We start from the raw sequence: 17713 nt of genomic DNA, 5'->3' as shown, positions 1-17713 counted from the left end.
TCTTATTAGTGTTCTGTTCAACTCGATCCATGGTTTCTTTGAGTTCTTTGAGCATCTTCCATAGATGCTCATAGACTTTGCTAGTCTAAAGTCCTTATCTGAGAGGTTGATTAGTTGGTTGGTTATTATCTGGTCCTCAGAAATGTCATCTTCATTCTCTATGTCTGATGCTGGCCTGCGTTGTTTCCCCATTGTCAGACTTGTATTGTGGGTTTTTCTACGTGTTGTGGTGGTATTCATTGGTTAAATGATGCAGGCAGCCATACTTCTCTGGCTCTGCCCTTTCTGGATGGGTCGACTTGCCTCCAAGGGAGGGAAGTCCTCCATGGATGAAGCCTCACACAGGATCAAATCTTAGGCCCGAGCACCCAGCAGAGAAGACAGTCCGGAGAGAAATGCTGGGCTTCAGTGATCCAGCACAGTTCTTAGGTGATTTTTTCTTCTTGTTGCTATGGTGTTCTTTTCTTAGAAAGAGCGCACGGCCACTGGCCGTGCTCTTCTGGAGCCTCTTTTCGGCCCACTCCCAAGAGGTTCACGCAACAGGACAGTGGACAGACACACACAGGCAGCACTCACAAATTTTCACAGTTGGGCAGGCGTAGTTTTCATGGATTTTCCCAGCCTGACGTCATAAACAGGGGGCCTTTTACACATTTTTCTTATGGATTCTTTATTATTATATTATTATCTATATTACAATAATATTAAGTATTAATTAATAGTTATTAATATATTGATATTAATAATATAGATCATGATGTATTAATGATTAATTATTAATATGTTATCTATATTATTGATTTTAGGTACTTCTTAATTAGGAAGTTCTTTAAAATATTTTTGTCTTAAGGGGCTAGAGCAATAGAATAGGTACGACATATGCCTTGCACACGGTCAACTTGGTTTGATCCACGACATCTCATATGGTCTCTAAGCACTACCAGGATTAATTCCTGAGCACAGAGCCAGAGGTAATCCCTGAGCACTACTGGTTGTCTCCCAAACAAACAAACAAACAAACAAACAAACAATATATATATATATATATATATATATATATATATATATATATATATATAGGTGTGTGTGTGTGTCTATATATATGTCCTAAACTTTCTAATGTATCTGATCTGTAGATATAATATTAAGATATAAACAGAGGTTTCTAAGGAATAGCAGAGAATTAGTGGAATAGCCACATTAACCTACTAACCCTTCTAAAACAGTAGAATAAGATAGAGAGGTAGGTGAGGTGTTAGAAAACATGCCTAGTATGTATGAGGTACTGAATTACATCCTAGCACATGGCCTCCCAAACTGATACCATTGGTGGTGGGCCCTAACTTTTTTCCATGTAAAAAATATAATAATGAATAACAGTACTAAAAATGTTAACGTGTTTGTATTTCTTTAGGGAAAGACAGAGATTATACAGTGTTTAGTTTGAGGTGTAAAAATTATGCTGAAAATATGTTTTTTATATTCTTTCTCCAGAGGTTTTGTCAGCCATGATTAGCGTGCTGTTGGTTTATATACTTATGGGATTCCTCCTGTATGAAGCTGTCCAAAGAACTATTCATATGCAATATGAGATAAATGGAGATATAATGCTTATTACTGCTGCTGTTGGAGTTGCAGTTAACATAATGTAAGTTGGTTTATTCTTTTTATGACTAAATAAACTCCTTAAAGGCAGTTTTAGGTTTATAGCAGAATTGAAGAGAAAAATAGAGATTTCCCATGTATCTGTTGCCCCCATACTTCCTCACTAACAATATCTCACATCATAGTAGGACATTTGTTAGTGCATTATTTGACACCAACCGTCAGATAAAATCCACAGATTATATAGGCTTCTCTCTTGCTGTTATCCATATGAACCTTAGGAAAAATTGTAATATCATTTATCCACCATTATGGTAACATACTATATTTTCACTTTAATTTTTTTTGGTTTTATTTTTTGGGTCACACCCGGCAGCGCTCAGGGTTACTCCTGGCAGGCTCTGGGGACCATATGGGATGCCGGGATTCGAACCACTGAACTTCTGCATGCTTTACCTCCATGCTATCTCTCTGGCCCCTCACTTTAATATTTTTAAGTACTGGGGCCAGAGAGATATCACAGCAGTAGGGCATTTGCCTTGAATGCGTCTAACCCTGGACAGACCCCAGTTCAATTCCCAGCATCCTCTATGGTCCCCCAACCCTGCCAGAGTGATTTTTGAGTGCAGACCCAAGAGTAACTCCTATGTGCCTCCTGGTGTGACCCAAACCCCCTGCAAATATTTTTTCAAGTGCTGTAACTTTACAGATTGTTAATATGTTGAGTAATGTAGACATTATTTGATATACATTAATTATTCTCACAAATATTAATAAAACTGGAGGGTAATAAATTATTCATTTGTTCAGGTTGCTGAAGTTTGACTGTCAGTAATTTAAATAGAACAAAGTTTTTTTTTATCTTTATTTTAAAATATTTTCACTGGTCCAGATAGATAGTGCAGAGGGTAAGACACATTCCTTTCATGTGCTATCTTGGTTCAGTTCCCAGAACTGTACATGGCCCTCTGAGCACATCTAAGTATGTTCCAATTATTTTTAAATTATTTTCATGTTACTTAGTTTTTTAAATTTTCTACCAACATTTTGTTCAGAAAAGTATCCAAATTTTAAGACCTGTACATAATAATTTGGACCAGTCATTAGAAAACTTTGTGAAATGGGCCATGTAGTACACATCTTGGGCCTTGAGTGCCATACAATCTTTTTCACAACTTAGCAGCTCTTATAGAAAAGCACTTTCATACTTAGTATCTAAGAATTGTGTGCTCCAGTAATACTTTAGTTCCAAAGTGTCAGTGGACCAGAGATGTTTTATAGTCCCAGGTTTCACATTTCTGCCCTAGTGGTTTCCATTTGTACTTGGGGGGTGGGGGGAGAGTTCTTCAGCTAGAGAGCTTATACTGCAGATAAGGCATGTTGCCTTGCATGCATCAAGCTCAGTAGAAATCCCTGACACCACTTACTGTTCCTAGCACTGCTAGGAGTTACTGGTTTTTTTTTTTTTTCTTTTTTTTGGTTTTTGGTTTTTGGGCCACACCCGGCGTTGCTCAGTGGTTACTCCTGGCTGTCTGCTCAGAAATAGCTCCTGGCAGGCACGGGGACCATATGGGACACCGGGATTCGAACCAACCACCTTTGGTCCTGGATCAGCTGCTTGCAAGGCAAACGCCGCTGTGCTATCTCTCCGGGCCCCTAGGAGTTAATCTTAAACCTTAAGTCAGGAATATCCTGTGAGCACTACAAAGTGTGGCCCCACTTCCAGCGCAAATAAAAGTTCTTTCTATACAACCTTTTAAATTACATCTCCTATTCATATCCTAGTATTCTTGCTCACTTTATTTTAGACAGAAAGACTGACTTGTCATTTGGTTTGGTTTTGTGTTTTGGGAACAGTGTAGTGCTGGGGCTTGGGCTCAAAGTCGGGGTCTTTGTATATGAATCATTGACTCCAGCCCTTTGAGATCTCTCCCTCTTTTCTCTCCCTACGCCTCCCCTCCCTGACTTTGAGCATACAGAGCCCATTTTAATCTTAGAGTCTTTTCCTTAATATTCCTTTTGTCTAGAACTCTGTTCCTCTACTACTTGCTCCCTGACTCCATTAAGTCTCAGTTCAGATGAGATTTAAGAGATCTCTGATAACTTGCCCCATCACCAGCTCTTGCAGTGCCTTATTTTATTTGAAGTGTTTATTTTGCCTGGAAATACATCATGAGTGTATTTATTCATGTATCCGCCTTACCTACATAGAACATAAGCTCCTTGGGAGTTGAACATGTCTGTCTTACTCTTTTTGATCCCAGCACCTAAAATAGTACTATAAATGCTTAAATATTAAATTAGTTCCATATTTTACCTCATTTGTACCTAACAAGTAATAAATATTATCAATAGCTTTGGGAATAATTATAATTCTTTTTATTTTTAACAGAATGGGGTTTCTGTTGAAACAGTCTGGCCACCATCACGCCCATTCCCACTCCTTGCCTTCAAGTTCTTCTACCATAGGTCCTAGGGGTGAACACAACCATGGGCAGGATAGTCTAGCAGTGAGAGCTGCATTTGTACATGCCTTGGGGGACTTGGTACAGAGTGTTGGTGTGCTGATAGCTGCATATATCATACGATTCAAGGTAATATGATGATGGATTCTTCTGTTACAAAATATTCTTATTATCAAAATAAAAACTTTTTTAAACAAAAATAACAATTCTGATCCAGAGTGATAATACAGCAGGTATTATCTTACTTTGCACACAGCTGACCCAGGTTCAATCCCTGATGCCAAATATGGATATGCCAGCACTGTAAAGAATGATCCCAGAGCACAGATAGTCAGAAATATGCCTTGTGCCCTGCCAGGTGTGGCCTAACTAGAAACAAACTTAAAAGAGAAAAAAAGAAAATTTCATTGTAACATTTCAGTTTAAGGTATATATTATTCAACATAGTGTATACACTAAATTAGACAAATGGATAAGTGTAAAAATGATTGTCTCAATCAAAACTGAACACCAGTGCGAGTTCTATTAATTTTGTATTTTATAAAAGAACAATTGAGCCATCTTTAACAAAAAATATAGCTTCTTTTGTTAACATGAATACAATAATATCTCGTAGTGCAGCTATGGTACCATTTTTTGCTGGAAAACTATACTTTAAGCCTTGTTTCTGGGCTATACACCTAGATCTAGATTTCTGTCTACCATTAATACTTTGACATTGTCTAAGTTCTTCTGTTTTAAAGTTGAGTTCTCTTTAATTTGAGAATCTTATGCCAGATAGTTACTAAAACTCTTGCTAGTTCTATTTCATAGCTAATTTCTGGCTAGAAAATTCATAGAAACCACAAAGGAAACAATAGAATAAAATAGTAATCTTCTAAACTAGGATCCATGAGGAAAGGCATTTAACATGTTGATACGGTGGTCTGCAATCTGTAATTAAACCGCATTCAAGAGTGAGTCATTGGTGGTATGTGTGGGTATAAATGTATTAAATAGTCTAGGAAAGGGTAATTTTAGCCTTTCCCAATGTTAATATCCAGATTTTAAAAGTGTTTTCCAGATCTGTTAAAGAAAGCTAGAGAAAAAAGAACAAAATGTGCCTTGATTTGCTTTACAGTGTGCTTTATGTCTGCCTGTATTCAGTTTCACAATTCTGATCTATCACCTTTCAGCCAGAATACAAGATTGCTGATCCCATCTGTACCTATGTATTTTCATTACTTGTTGCTTTTACAACAATTCGCATCATATGGGACACAGTAGTTATAATACTAGAAGGTAAGATCTCGTTCATTTCCCCATTGTGGGTTTGTACCTTCTCTAAACCAGATTGGGGGTTAGGGGACATCCTAAGTAGGACCTTTATCTTTTCCTCTCTTTTTATAAATCTTCTTAGACAAAACACCATCTTACGGGGCCGGAGAGATAGCATGGAGGTAAGGCGTTTGCCTCTTATGCAGGAGGTCATCGGTTCGAATCCCGGCGTCCCATATGGTCCTCCCGTGCCTGCCAGGAGCAATTTCTGAGCCTGGAGCCAGGAATAACCCCTGAGCACTGCCGGGTGTGACTCAAAAACCACAAAAAAAAAAAAAAAAAAAAACACCATCTTACATGTAGTATTTATAATAACAAGAAAAATAGAGAAGGCAGACTATGATTCCCATTTACTAATTAAAGAATTGAGATTTGGGGGAATAACGTAACTGAGGTAAGACTGCTAATAAACAACAGGACTAGGACAAGGATGCAACTCTGGTTAATATGTTATATTCAGTGTGTTAATTTCTTAATTTTCATCTAACTGAGTTCTATCTATGTTCTACCTTTGACTATCTGTATATATAGAATATATATACACATAGAGAATATATAAGAATGTAATATGTATTTGAATATCTGTATACACACACAGATATATATTTGTTGGTTGGTTTGTTCTGTGGTACTTAGGGACTATTCCTGGCTCTGTGTTGAGGAGTTGTTCCTGAAGTACCCTGAAGACCATATATTAAGTGCCAGAATTTGGACCCAGGCCTCCTACATGCAAAGCATGTACTTAGCCCTTCGAACTATTTCTCTGACTCATTGGCATACACTTTTAATGATATATTTTCAGCATCCTTGCCTTACTCATAGTATACCTAAGTATACAAATTGTCAACAGTAAGTTTATCATCATTGGATATTTCTTTATTTTGGGGGGTCTATTCTAGACTTGTTTATTAAATGAGACATTGTGGTTTAAAGTTCTTTATAGTAAAATGAGCATTTTAAAATGTTTATTAGTATCAATAGTATATCGTGTACATTTGTTTTATCAACTGAAACATTCATATTTCATATTTTAAAATGTATTCTCTATTCTTTGTCAGTGGTTGATACTGAGGATCAAATTGAGGGCCTCACATGTAGAAGACTAATAAAAGACTAATTATTTATATTCACAGCCTAAATATTTTTTAAATGTTTGTCTAAACTGAAATTGTGGGGGTTGATAGTACAGTGAGTAGGGCACTTGCCTTGCAAGAAAGAGGCCAACTCTGGTTTGATCTCCAGAATCCCATGTGGTCCCTCAAGCTCACCTGAGTACAAAGCCAAGAGTAAGCTCTGAGCTCCACCAGGTGTTATTCAAAATCAAAAATCATAATAAAAAGAAAATGAAATTGTTAAAAACCAGCTCCTTTGAACACAATGTTGTATTAGTAATGTATTACTTTTTCCTTAAATTAACCTTTACTTCTAAATTATATATTCTAAATAGGTGTACCAAGCCACTTGAATATAGACCATATCAAAGAAAGCTTGATGAAGATAGAAGATGTATATTCAGTGGAAGACTTAAATATCTGGTCTCTCACTACAGGAAAACCTACTGCCATAGTACACCTACAGCTAAGTATGTTGCTGACAGCAAATACTGGGACTAGTGTTTTATTTTTGAAACTAAGCATCTGTCCTTATGATTAAGTAGGATTGTTGCAGGAAAGATTTATTTTAAGGGAGAGATGAGATTTTTCAAAAAGTGAGTTGAATCAGTAGTGATAACAGTGATTAATTTTACTCTGTGAAATAAGATATTAAAATGTTATTGATTTTATATCTGGGCTATCTCTTCAAGCCCAGTTCTCCCTTGAACACATATATTTATATTTTTCCTTCAGCTTAAGGGCAGTAAGTACTATTTCCATTCTTTTTTTTTCTTCCTAAGAAAATCTGTCATTAAAAACTGATGCTCTGGGCCCGGAGAGATAGCACAGTGGCATTTGCCTTGCAAGCAGCTGATCCAGGACCAAAGGTGGTTGGTTCCAATCCCGGTGTCCCATATGGTCCCCCGTGCCTGCCAGGAGCTAATTCTGAGCAGACGGCCAGGAATAACCCCTGAGCACTGCCAGGTGTGACCCAAAAAAAAAATGATGCTCTTATACATTTGTTTTGAGCCAAACCTGGAGTACTCAGCGGTTACTCCTGGCTCTGCATTCAGGAATGACTCCTGGCAGTACTTGGGACCATATAGGATGCCAGGGATCTAACTCAAGTGACTGTTTGCAGATAAGCACCCTATCCACTGTACTATTGCTCTGCCCCCCCCCCCTTTTTTTAATTTTTAAATAAAGAATAGTAAGTGATACTTAGCATTCATTCTCTACCTGGAATTAGTTTGAATTTAATGAGAAGTCATTCTGACTTTGTATACAGGATTATCTTTGTAGTAGAAGAAATTCTAACCAGAGGGTTAGAATCAAACTAAGAAAATATGTGTGCAGTATATGTGAACATTCTCTATACTGCCCCTGTGTTTACTCATTAATGTGCATATCTTTATAGAGTGAATAATAATGGTATTTTCTTGACATTGCAGTTCCTGGAAGTTCACCTAAATGGGAGGAAGTACAATTCAAAGCAAAGAATTTATTATTGAACACCTTTGGCATGTATAAATGTACTATTCAGCTTCAGACTTATAGGCAAGAAGTGGACAGAATTTGTGCAAATTGTCAGAGTTCCTATCCCTGAGTCTGTGTTTGGAGAACTACTGCCTTATTTATCCTGCAGTCTTAGACTTGAGAGCAATAAATTCAAGCCTAAATGAGAAGATGGAATTCCAGACAGCTGTGTCCATGTAAGCAGTGTAAGTCACTACTGCCTGACCCCATGCTAGTTTCAGTAAAATAAGACTTCACCATGATTTTCAGGTGAAGATATTTCCAAAACTATGTTTACAGAATGAGATGTGATGCTACAGATACCTCAAAGAAGACAATCCAAGACCATACATAACTTCATTATGACAGAGTACCTGTCTTAAAGGAAGCATAAAGAGAACCAGTATTTTCATTTAAATTCCTTTTTGAAGACCATTTTGTATTAAGCCAGTGCTGGAAAACTGAAATTTTGTATTATGTAATCTTGATGCCTAGTTTCTGGATTTGACACCCAGTTCTCTTTTACAAAAATCATTTCTCAACAGATTTCAAAAAAATAATAGTAATTATCCAGAGTCTGGAATAAGTATGTATTCCTAAGTGTTTCATAAAGTTTTTGTTTTAGAGGCCAAAGTGATTACACAGCAGGTAGGGCATCTGCCCTGACTGACCTGGGTTGACCTCCCGTTTCCCATATGGTCCCCCAAGCACCACCAGAAATCATTCCTGAGTCCAGAGCCAGGAGTATCCCCTGAGCAGCTGCCAAGTGTGTCCGAAAAACCAAAAAAGAAATGTTTTATCTCACAAATAAGTCTTAAGTTATAGCTATGCTTTATAAATAATTTTTTCCAGATGTTATAGGGTTTTAAGCCTCAAAGTTTGTGGTTTTGAATATTTGTAATTGTATCAGAACCAAATCTTTATATATTATAACTACTGTCATTAAATTATTTAGGAAATATTTTCAGTTTTTGAATGGCAAGAGTTAAAATAAAATTACTATAATTTAAATATAGATCATTTTTAAATATATGAGTAAGGATGGGGTTTAGAGTTTCACATTTAAAATTTTCCTGAAACCACTTTCATTGGTCATGGAATTATCTTAAATATAACAGAAAACTGTGAAAAATGAACAGATGATCTTTCCTTTCAATAACTGCCTTATATATTGCACAGAAAGTTATTTTCTGCCTCTATACTAGTTAATTTGTGTGGGCTGGAGTAAAACTAGGGTGAGCTAAGATTCAGTTTGTGAATAGAGGTCTCAGACATGTACATTCCTCCAAAGAGAATTTTGCAATGATGCAGATTAAAAATTCTTCATGAACTCCAGAAAACCCCAAGCTATAATTATGAATTTCTCTAATACTACCATACAGAAATTCCCAAAGGGATTAGGAAAAGTATTACTCTAAGAAGGCAAATTTTAAGGGTTTTTTGATGGGTGTGGGTTTATGTGCATTTTTAAAGTACTGGAATAAAGATAGACATGGAATCTGTGCTGTAGGAGACTAAACATAAATTTCCAAACTGAAGTAATGTAAATGGCAACAATTGTATTAAAGAGGCAATTGCAAATATTCATGTTTATTTTTCGGATACTGGTTTTGAGATTATCTTTATGCACATTAAAAGTCTGCTTTTAATAGGGACGGGTTCTTTTTATACCAAGAATGGCTATAGTTCTTGTCTCCTTGGAGAATTAAAATAGATTAAATCAGAGTAGCTGACAATCTGAATAAAAATTCAAGTTAGGCATGAAGATAATTTTTAATATAAAAGAAAAGTAGTAAAGGCATTCTAGCAGATAACTCTTTGTAGGTAAACCTAAGGCCTACGAGTAAAAGAAAGATCTAAAATATTGCTTAACAGTTGATAAGAAACAATGATGCTTAATAAAAAATACTTGTTTATTTAAGAGACCAGAGTGGTTAGTTCTTAGAAGTAAAGTGGTCGGGAGGGCACTTGCTTTGCAGCCAACCTGGGGATCAATCCCAGGCATCCCATATGGTCCCCCAAGCTCCTCCAGGATTTATTGTTGAATGTAGAAACAGGAGTAACTCCTGAGCACTGCAAGGTATAAACCAAAAATATTTTTTAAGATCTTTGTTAGCTTAAAGCTTTGCTTTATGAGTATTTATTGTGAATCTATTTAAATAAGGATTTGGGGGCTTGGAGTGATAGCACAATGGGTAGTGCATTGCCTTGCATGCAACCAATCTGGGTTCAATTTCCGCCATCCCATATGGTCCCCCGAGCCTACCAGGAGTGATTTCTGAGTGCAGAACCAGGAGTAACCTTTGAGCACCACTGGGTGTGGCCCCAAAACAAAAATAAATAAGGATCTGAATTTTTCAAAAATTTCAGGTATATATAAACTTTTAATTGAAATATTCTTAAATATGGAGGGCAAGTAAAAATAAATATAAGGCAGTTTAGTGGACATCTGAGCATTTATAGACTTTGGTACCTGGTAAAAACAAGGAAAATAATTTGTTCATGAATTTTTCTATTATTTGCAGTTGAGGTCCCTCTCTACCAAATATATTTCTTGAAAAATCTTTTGTCTTGAGCATTCGTGCAAAAAAAGTAGAAAATCTGGGGCCAGAGTAAAAGAACAGTGCGTAGGGCATTTGCCTTGTATGCAGCTGATTTGGTTTCAATTCCCAGCACCCCATATAGTCTCCTCAGCCAACCAGAAGTAACCCTAGCACTGCTGGATGTGGCCCCCTGACCCCCAAAAATAAAAATAAAGCAGTCTATGGAAGTATTGAAAGAGATCCTTTTGTTACAGCAGAAACAGAGTACTTTTTTTTTTGGTTTTTGAGTCACACCTGGCAGCTCAGGGGTTACTCCTGGCTCTATGCTCAAAAATCGCTCCTGGTAAGCTCAAAGGACCATATGGGATGCCGAGATTCAAACCAATGACCTTCTGCATGAAAGGCAAACACCTTACCTCCATGCTATCTCTCCATCCCCAACACTGAGTACTTTTGAGAATCAAAATCATGTGAATTTCATATTCTACTTAAGGTGAGGTGTACTTGAAAATTCATGTGCTATTTGGTTTTTGTAAAAGAACTACAGATTTTGTATTTTTATATTACTGGATCTAAGAGGCTTAGGAATTAATAGATTTAACTTTTCTTAACTTGACAAAAAAAACCCAGAGAAAGATGTGGCCTTGGCATCTATCACCTGGGACTCTATTCCCTCTGACACAGAATTTTTTTTAATACATGTAATTCTTTCTTTTTTTTTTTTTTTGGTTTTTGGTTTTTGGGCCACACCCATTTGACGCTCAGGGGTTACTCCTGGCTATGCGCTCAGAAGTCGCTCCTGACTTGGGGGACCATATGGGACACCGGGGGATCGAACCGCGGTCCGTCCTAGGCTAGTGCTGGCAAGGCAGACACCTTACCTTTAGCGCCACCGCCCGGCCCCAATTCTTTTTTTTTTAATAAAATCTTTATTTAAGCACTATGATTACAAGCATGATTGTAGTTGAAGAGGGCTGTTCTGACACAGAATCTTGAATCTGTCCATTACCTGCTGAGCCCATCAAATCTAAACTCTACATGGAAAAGCATTAGCTGGGTAAACACAGAACATTATTTTGTAGTGGGAAAATAAATCACACTGGGACAATAGATCATAATGCACAAAAAAGTAAAACTGACAGTTAATCAGCTGGGATGTATTTTAATAAACTTTTGCAAATAATCTGAATTTGTTGTGTATGTAAGTGTGTGTTTCACAACTCCCTTCAGTTGTAACTTTTGATAATTTATTTTGTAAAAATACCTGTTTTCATTACCAAGAATGCTGCCTTAGATAGACAAAAAAGGGGTCCCATTTAGAGAACCTTAAAATACAGAACTAGACGCAATTATAATTTCTATATTTTCCATTAATTATGCCTTGTGAGGATGAAGCGATAGCACAGCAATAAGGCATTTTTGCCTTACACACGGCCCACACAGGAGGAACCCCAGTTCGAATCCCAGCATCTCATATGGTCCCCTGAGCCTGCCAGGAGCGACTTCTGAGCACAGAACCAGGAGTAACCCCTGAGTGCTGCCAGGTGTGATGCAAAAATAAAAACAAAAAGCCCTATGTAATGCTCACCCACATTTTTACAACTTAAAAGGTCCCACTATTATTGCTTGCCAAACCACCGAGCTTATCTTGCTACTTTCTTTTCAACTTAAGACACTGTATTTCCATTTTCTAAAATCAAATTTTCTGCTCATTGGAGTCTCTGTGTTGGTTCTGTATATTGAACTAGGCGCCCTCACTGAGAGATTGTCTTTAGCAGAGTCTTCTGATAAATGGACACAAACAAGATCAGATATGTGAATTTCTTATTCATTTTAATGTAGGGGAAAATCACCTTTCAAAGATAAGTGCACCTTAGAAATGTGTTTCTAGGTGGGGAGAATCTAATAGTTGATTATTACCTTTTTACTCTTTGCACATAAAAATTTGTTAGAATAAGTATAATAAATGTGAACAAATCATACGGATCATTGCTTGTAAGAATATGAGTTGTTGAGAAGCTTAAATGGTTAATCCCTGAAACAACCATAATTAACTAAAGTTATTTTCTTTATATCTCTTCATTATAAAATTTTCTCACAAACTTTGAACCTACTTTGAAATAAGGTTTAGGCTATTTTGTTGTAGAGGCTACTTTAGAAGTTTTTTTAATGCCATGGAATGTGTTTCTGGATGTATGATTAAATTCATTTTGCTCAATTTATCTTTGTACTAAGCATAGCTCATGAGTCAATTGTATCAGTTGTAGTGAATTATGTCACCTCAAGGAAAATCTGGTCTCCTTAACTACAGGTCTGTCGTGTTATGCCTCTGGACGGGGTTTTAAAGTTACAGATTTGTGGCGATGGTAAGTTGGAAAGAAGAATTTGTTTGAAGAGTTTTTCAGTATTGAATTGTGTGTGCAGCACTCAAGAAAGCCTGCCACAATTGACTTAACCTGTTTTTTCTTTTCATACTGTATGAACCAACAAATATTTTCTGATTAATTTTTTTGGTAATACTGGAAAACATTGTTGAAGGGAGACTTTCCCAGTTAAATCTATGACTGTATCGATTTAAAGAGTGCAATTCTGAAGTAACTGCAGTACAAAATTGAAATGTATCAGTATGTCAGTTTTACCCCTGAAAGGTTGTATATTTGAAAAGCATATGCTTCTCTCCAAATAAAGTAAGACGTATAACATTTAAGAAATCGTATGTACTTTCCCATAAACCCCTTCAGAAAGAGGTATATTGCATAAGGTTAATTATAGAAAGGTTTCATATTGATTTTAGAAAAGGTCCATAGCTGGTTTTGTCTTCGCAATTTAAGGTCAAAGTATATGTACTGTATTTGCTATTTTTGAAATGTAATTTCCTATACACTTACTAATGTATTGTTTGCTACATGTCTTATTAAAGAATGAAGATGCAGAGTTGCTCAAATTTTTTTAAAATTAATACTAGTTGACCTTAAAACATCTTTAAAAGAAAACACTGGATTAATAGATTATATCCTATCTTTTATTATCTCAGATTATAATGCTTTCTTAGATGTTTAAGAAATCTGAAAAAAAATCTTTCAGATAAGATTAAAATGTCAAATTTTAGAAACTTTAATCTCTTTCTGTCAGTCACTTTTAACGTCCTTGCAGTCTCTACAACACACCCCAGAAACAGAAAGGAAAGAAGCCCTGCAAAAGTGTTGAGGACCGACATGAAGGCTGAGAAGGATTCCCACCCCTCACCCCAAATCAAGAGGCAGCACACCTGGCCTCCTGGGCCACATCCGGCCCCCAACCTGCATTATCTGAAGAGCTCAGAATGGTTTTTACATTTTAATAGTATTTTAAAAATCTAAGAACTATTTCATGATATGAAAATTACTTGAACTTTCAATTTTACCCTCTATAAATAAAGTGTTTCCAGAACAGAGCCACACCCTTTGATTTTTGTGTTATCTGTCTTCTTTCATGCTTACATGACAAGACTGAACAGTTTAAGCAAATATAAACTATCCTGTAGAGGAAAATTTTACCTGCCTCTGGCGTACCCCCATTATACCAGTTTAAGGCTGCAGTAGCATATGTGGGTAAAACAAACTGCTTAGCGGGGATTGCATAGAAGTTTCTGACTGACAGGTTAAAGTCCTGCCTGAACTAAGGGATCTCCCTCCATTTTACCTTTTCCTTCTAATATCACCTGGGCTTTGGAGCAAAAGTAAATGAAAAGAGTAACAAAATCTCAGATATTATCTAAGTACTATATGCTCGATCACTAGCAAAGCAGTTTTCTGAATAGAATACCAGGATCAGGGACCAGAGGAAGAACACAGTAGTAGGGCATCTGCCTTACATGAGACCAACCCAGGACCAAACCGGATTTGACCCCTTACATTCCATATGGTACCCTGAGCCTGCCAGGAGTGATTTCTAAGTACAGAGCCAGGAGTAACCTCTGAGCACTGCTGAGTGTGGCTGAACTCCACCCCCAAAGAAAAAATATCAGGATCGAACACCAGGTTTGATTTCAGGCACCACATTTGTATGATCCCCCAAGCACTGCCTTGTGTGATTGCTGAGCATCTGAAACCCCAAAACAAAACAAAAAATAGTTTATTTCCATAGAAATGCTAGTCGTTCGTTTTTTTTAATTCTTGTTATGACAAGAAGTAAAGGAAATAGCATTTATATTAAGTACTTTGAACCATCTGGGAACTCATAAGAAAAACAGTTTATCTACTGTATTAATATAGTGATATCAGCTGTTCAAATAATACTCTCTAAATTGGCACTGTTTTCTAGGAGAAGTCTCAGCTATTTGGGGAAGAAGGAATATGGTGATAGGGGAGCAAGAAAAGTAAGTGCAATTGCCTGCATTGTATGTGGCTGACCCTGGTTCAATCTCCAGCATCTCTTAGGGTCTCCCAAGTCCAAACTCCATCCCTCCAAAATATGTACATAATTACTCCAATAAATATTGAGATCTTACATGTTTTTAACTATCTGTTTCGCTGTGGTATATCTTTGGTCCCTGTCAGGTATGAAAATAAATTCTAATGGGTAACAGCCTTACAAGCTCTTATTTATGTTAAACTTTCACCTTTAATTTACTGGAATATATTTTAGTTATAATTCAGCTACAGCTCTGGTCTGTTACTTCTCTAAGGTATAAAATAGATATGAAACTTTGATTACATATCTACATGAATCCTGAGTCTAAGCTTAGGGATATTTGAAATATGACATGAAATATCACTAAAATATTAATATTTTCATGCAGTATCTAGGTGAGGTCTTCCTGTAAATGTCAATATAAAATATAAAGTTTGGCTTGGACATAATCCACTAAAAGAGATAATGTTACTAACTGGTTTATCATGACCCCTTTCCTGGGCTTTTCAAAAAACTATTGTGATTTGACTTCTAATTCCTATGGTTTACATTTCACTTCAGTTTCTGCATATATATATATATATATATATATATATATATATATATATATATATATATATATATATATATATGGTTTATTTTAATACTTTCATTCACTCTAGCAAGCTGCTGATGCTATGAAGGGAAAAGTGAGGGTGGTGGCTATTGGTTCTCCAAAACATACTGACTAATCTTGACCCTTGGTAAAAGAGGATTTTCTTTTATCTTTTCTTTTTTGTTTAATTTTTGTTTTGTTTTGGGGCCATACCTGGCAATTCTCAAGGCCTCCTCCTAGCTCTGCTCTCAGGAATCATTCCTAGCAGTGTCCAGGGAACTATCTGAGATGCTGGGGACTGAACATGAGTCAGCTGCATGCAAGGCAAATGCCCTACACCCTGTATTATTTATTGCTTTGGCCCCAGATTTTACTTTTCAGTAAGACACTTTTCGAGATCTCATAAAAGCAAGGTGACCCCAGAGACAGAGGCAGACCCTCCCACCACCCTATTCTTTTCCTAGGATTGAACATCTCCCACTTCCTTTCCAGAGGAAATCTACCCAATCATAAAAGATGAGTGATTGCCTCTGAATGCTGATAATAGTGAATGTTTGCTTTCCATTATAGCCTGAAGAACTGTGATAAAGATAAGTGTTTCCTGGATGTCCTCTCTTTAATCTGTTCTATTCTCTTGGGAAAGATACCTGGTAAATTCTCATCCCAATATGCTCTTAATCACTTTACAACTTCCGTGGAGTTTAAGTATGATCTGAACAATACACACCTACTTCAGCCTCTCATCTTTGTGCAGAGATATTTTCCAATGACTAGGAGATTTTTTTTAAATAGAATTAGTGAATGTTCAGTGTTTCACTTACATAACTAGTTGTTTATAAGCCTCCTCCTTTAAAGACCTTTTTAAAAGACCTTTTTAAAAAGGTCTTGATGTTGAAATGGCAACATCTCGAAAAGTGGATTCAATCAGTGGAAATGGTTGGTTTTTGTTTTTCTCTAAAATTAATTGAGACTATTACTAGATTATTCAACAAAGGATTGTTTGTGGGGCAGGGGTAAAAAAGGCATTTGAAGGCTTTCTCTTTGCCATTGAACACATTATAGGGTAGAAAACAAAATCCAGTATGTGTTTAGAATTAGGCAGGAAATAAAGCTATGTTTGAGAGTATCTTCAGTCACACCCCTACTAATAGAAGATCAGACTACAGTTAGGTTGTGGTTCAAGAAATTGTTGACTGCAGGTTAAAAGCCATCCCTTGGTAAAATGATAAGAAATCCTTATTATCTGGTCACTACTCATTTTTTCCCTCTGTTCCATTCCTCTGTAACACCTGAATGTTGGCCATCCAAGCTTTAATAAACTTTTGATTAATGGGTGTAACTGCTATTATTGAGCACTTATCACATTTCATAACTTACAATATTAGTCATCATAACATATTAGTTAATCCTCACTGAGGAACTTCTACAAACTACTACTTTGAAAAACATTATAATCTTTATTATTCAGATAAAGAAACTGACTAGGAGAGTTATGTGTCATGCCCAAAGTCATATTGGGAGAGTTCAAATCTAAGATCACATGATCACAGACAAGTCTTAAACTTAAACAGTCACAACAAAAGAGTCACAACAAAAGAGAAGCAATGGATGAGCCAAGAAGATAGCATCAAAACATGCCTGGCATGCACGGGACCTCAGGTTTGATCCCCAACTCCATATCACCTCCAGAACACTGTACTGTAGCCCTGACAGTCCCCAGAATTGCTAGGCAGACCCAAACAAAAACCAAAAAGGGATGCAGTGTAGTCCAATAACAATTAAAATCACAACCAGGGTTTGTTGTGGCTTTTTTAAAATAATTTTTACCGATACCAATGTGAATTACAAGTCTTTCACAGTTATATTTAAGGTATATAGTGACAGTGAATAAGGGCAATTCCCACCACCAGTGTTGACCTCCCTCCATCATTGTTCCCAGCATGCATCCAGTACCTCTACCTTTCGACCCCTGGATTGCTGGTGTAACAGGTCCCTTTTGTGTATAGTTTGTAGTTTGGATCTCTTGATTTTATTGCCATTGACTTTGGGTTGGGTATTAAAGTCTGATTATTTTTTTATTTCCACTCAATGCTCATGAGAATGCTTTGTTCCTGCTACCATCCACTTTTTTTTTTCTCTCAATTTATAGGAAGCCATAGAAATATGAGGCAAAACAAAATGATTCAT

The 17713-nt window shown here is 36.6% G+C and overlaps 1 protein-coding gene across 2 annotated transcripts in view; it reads left to right on the top strand.

Annotated features, from left to right (window-relative positions):
- SLC30A4 (solute carrier family 30 member 4) overlaps positions 1–13781 on the top strand; it is a 35048-nt gene extending 21267 nt beyond the window's left edge. Inside the window, exons 3-9 of one of the 2 annotated variants that reach the window (XR_007499615.1) lie at positions 1495–1648; positions 3998–4199; positions 5246–5351; positions 6835–6969; positions 7933–8202; positions 12851–12905; positions 13693–13776. Coding sequence is in view for 1 of the 2 variants with exons in the window: in XM_049782501.1 (XP_049638458.1) it covers positions 1495–1648; positions 3998–4199; positions 5246–5351; positions 6835–6969; positions 12851–12905; positions 13693–13765 (725 nt within the window). In the remaining variant the exon portion in view is untranslated. Of the gene's footprint in view, positions 1–1494; positions 1649–3997; positions 4200–5245; positions 5352–6834; positions 6970–7932; positions 8203–12850; positions 12906–13692 lie in introns of both variants that reach the window. The other variant, XM_049782501.1, reaches the window with a different exon arrangement.
- Positions 13782–17713: the final 3932 nt, after the last annotated feature.

This window comes from Suncus etruscus, chromosome 10 (genome assembly GCF_024139225.1).
Source record: "Suncus etruscus isolate mSunEtr1 chromosome 10, mSunEtr1.pri.cur, whole genome shotgun sequence".
Classification (NCBI taxonomy): domain Eukaryota; kingdom Metazoa; phylum Chordata; class Mammalia; order Eulipotyphla; family Soricidae; genus Suncus; species Suncus etruscus.
Note: the sequence above shows the minus strand (reverse complement) of the source record. Positions and strands in the feature narration are given on the sequence as shown.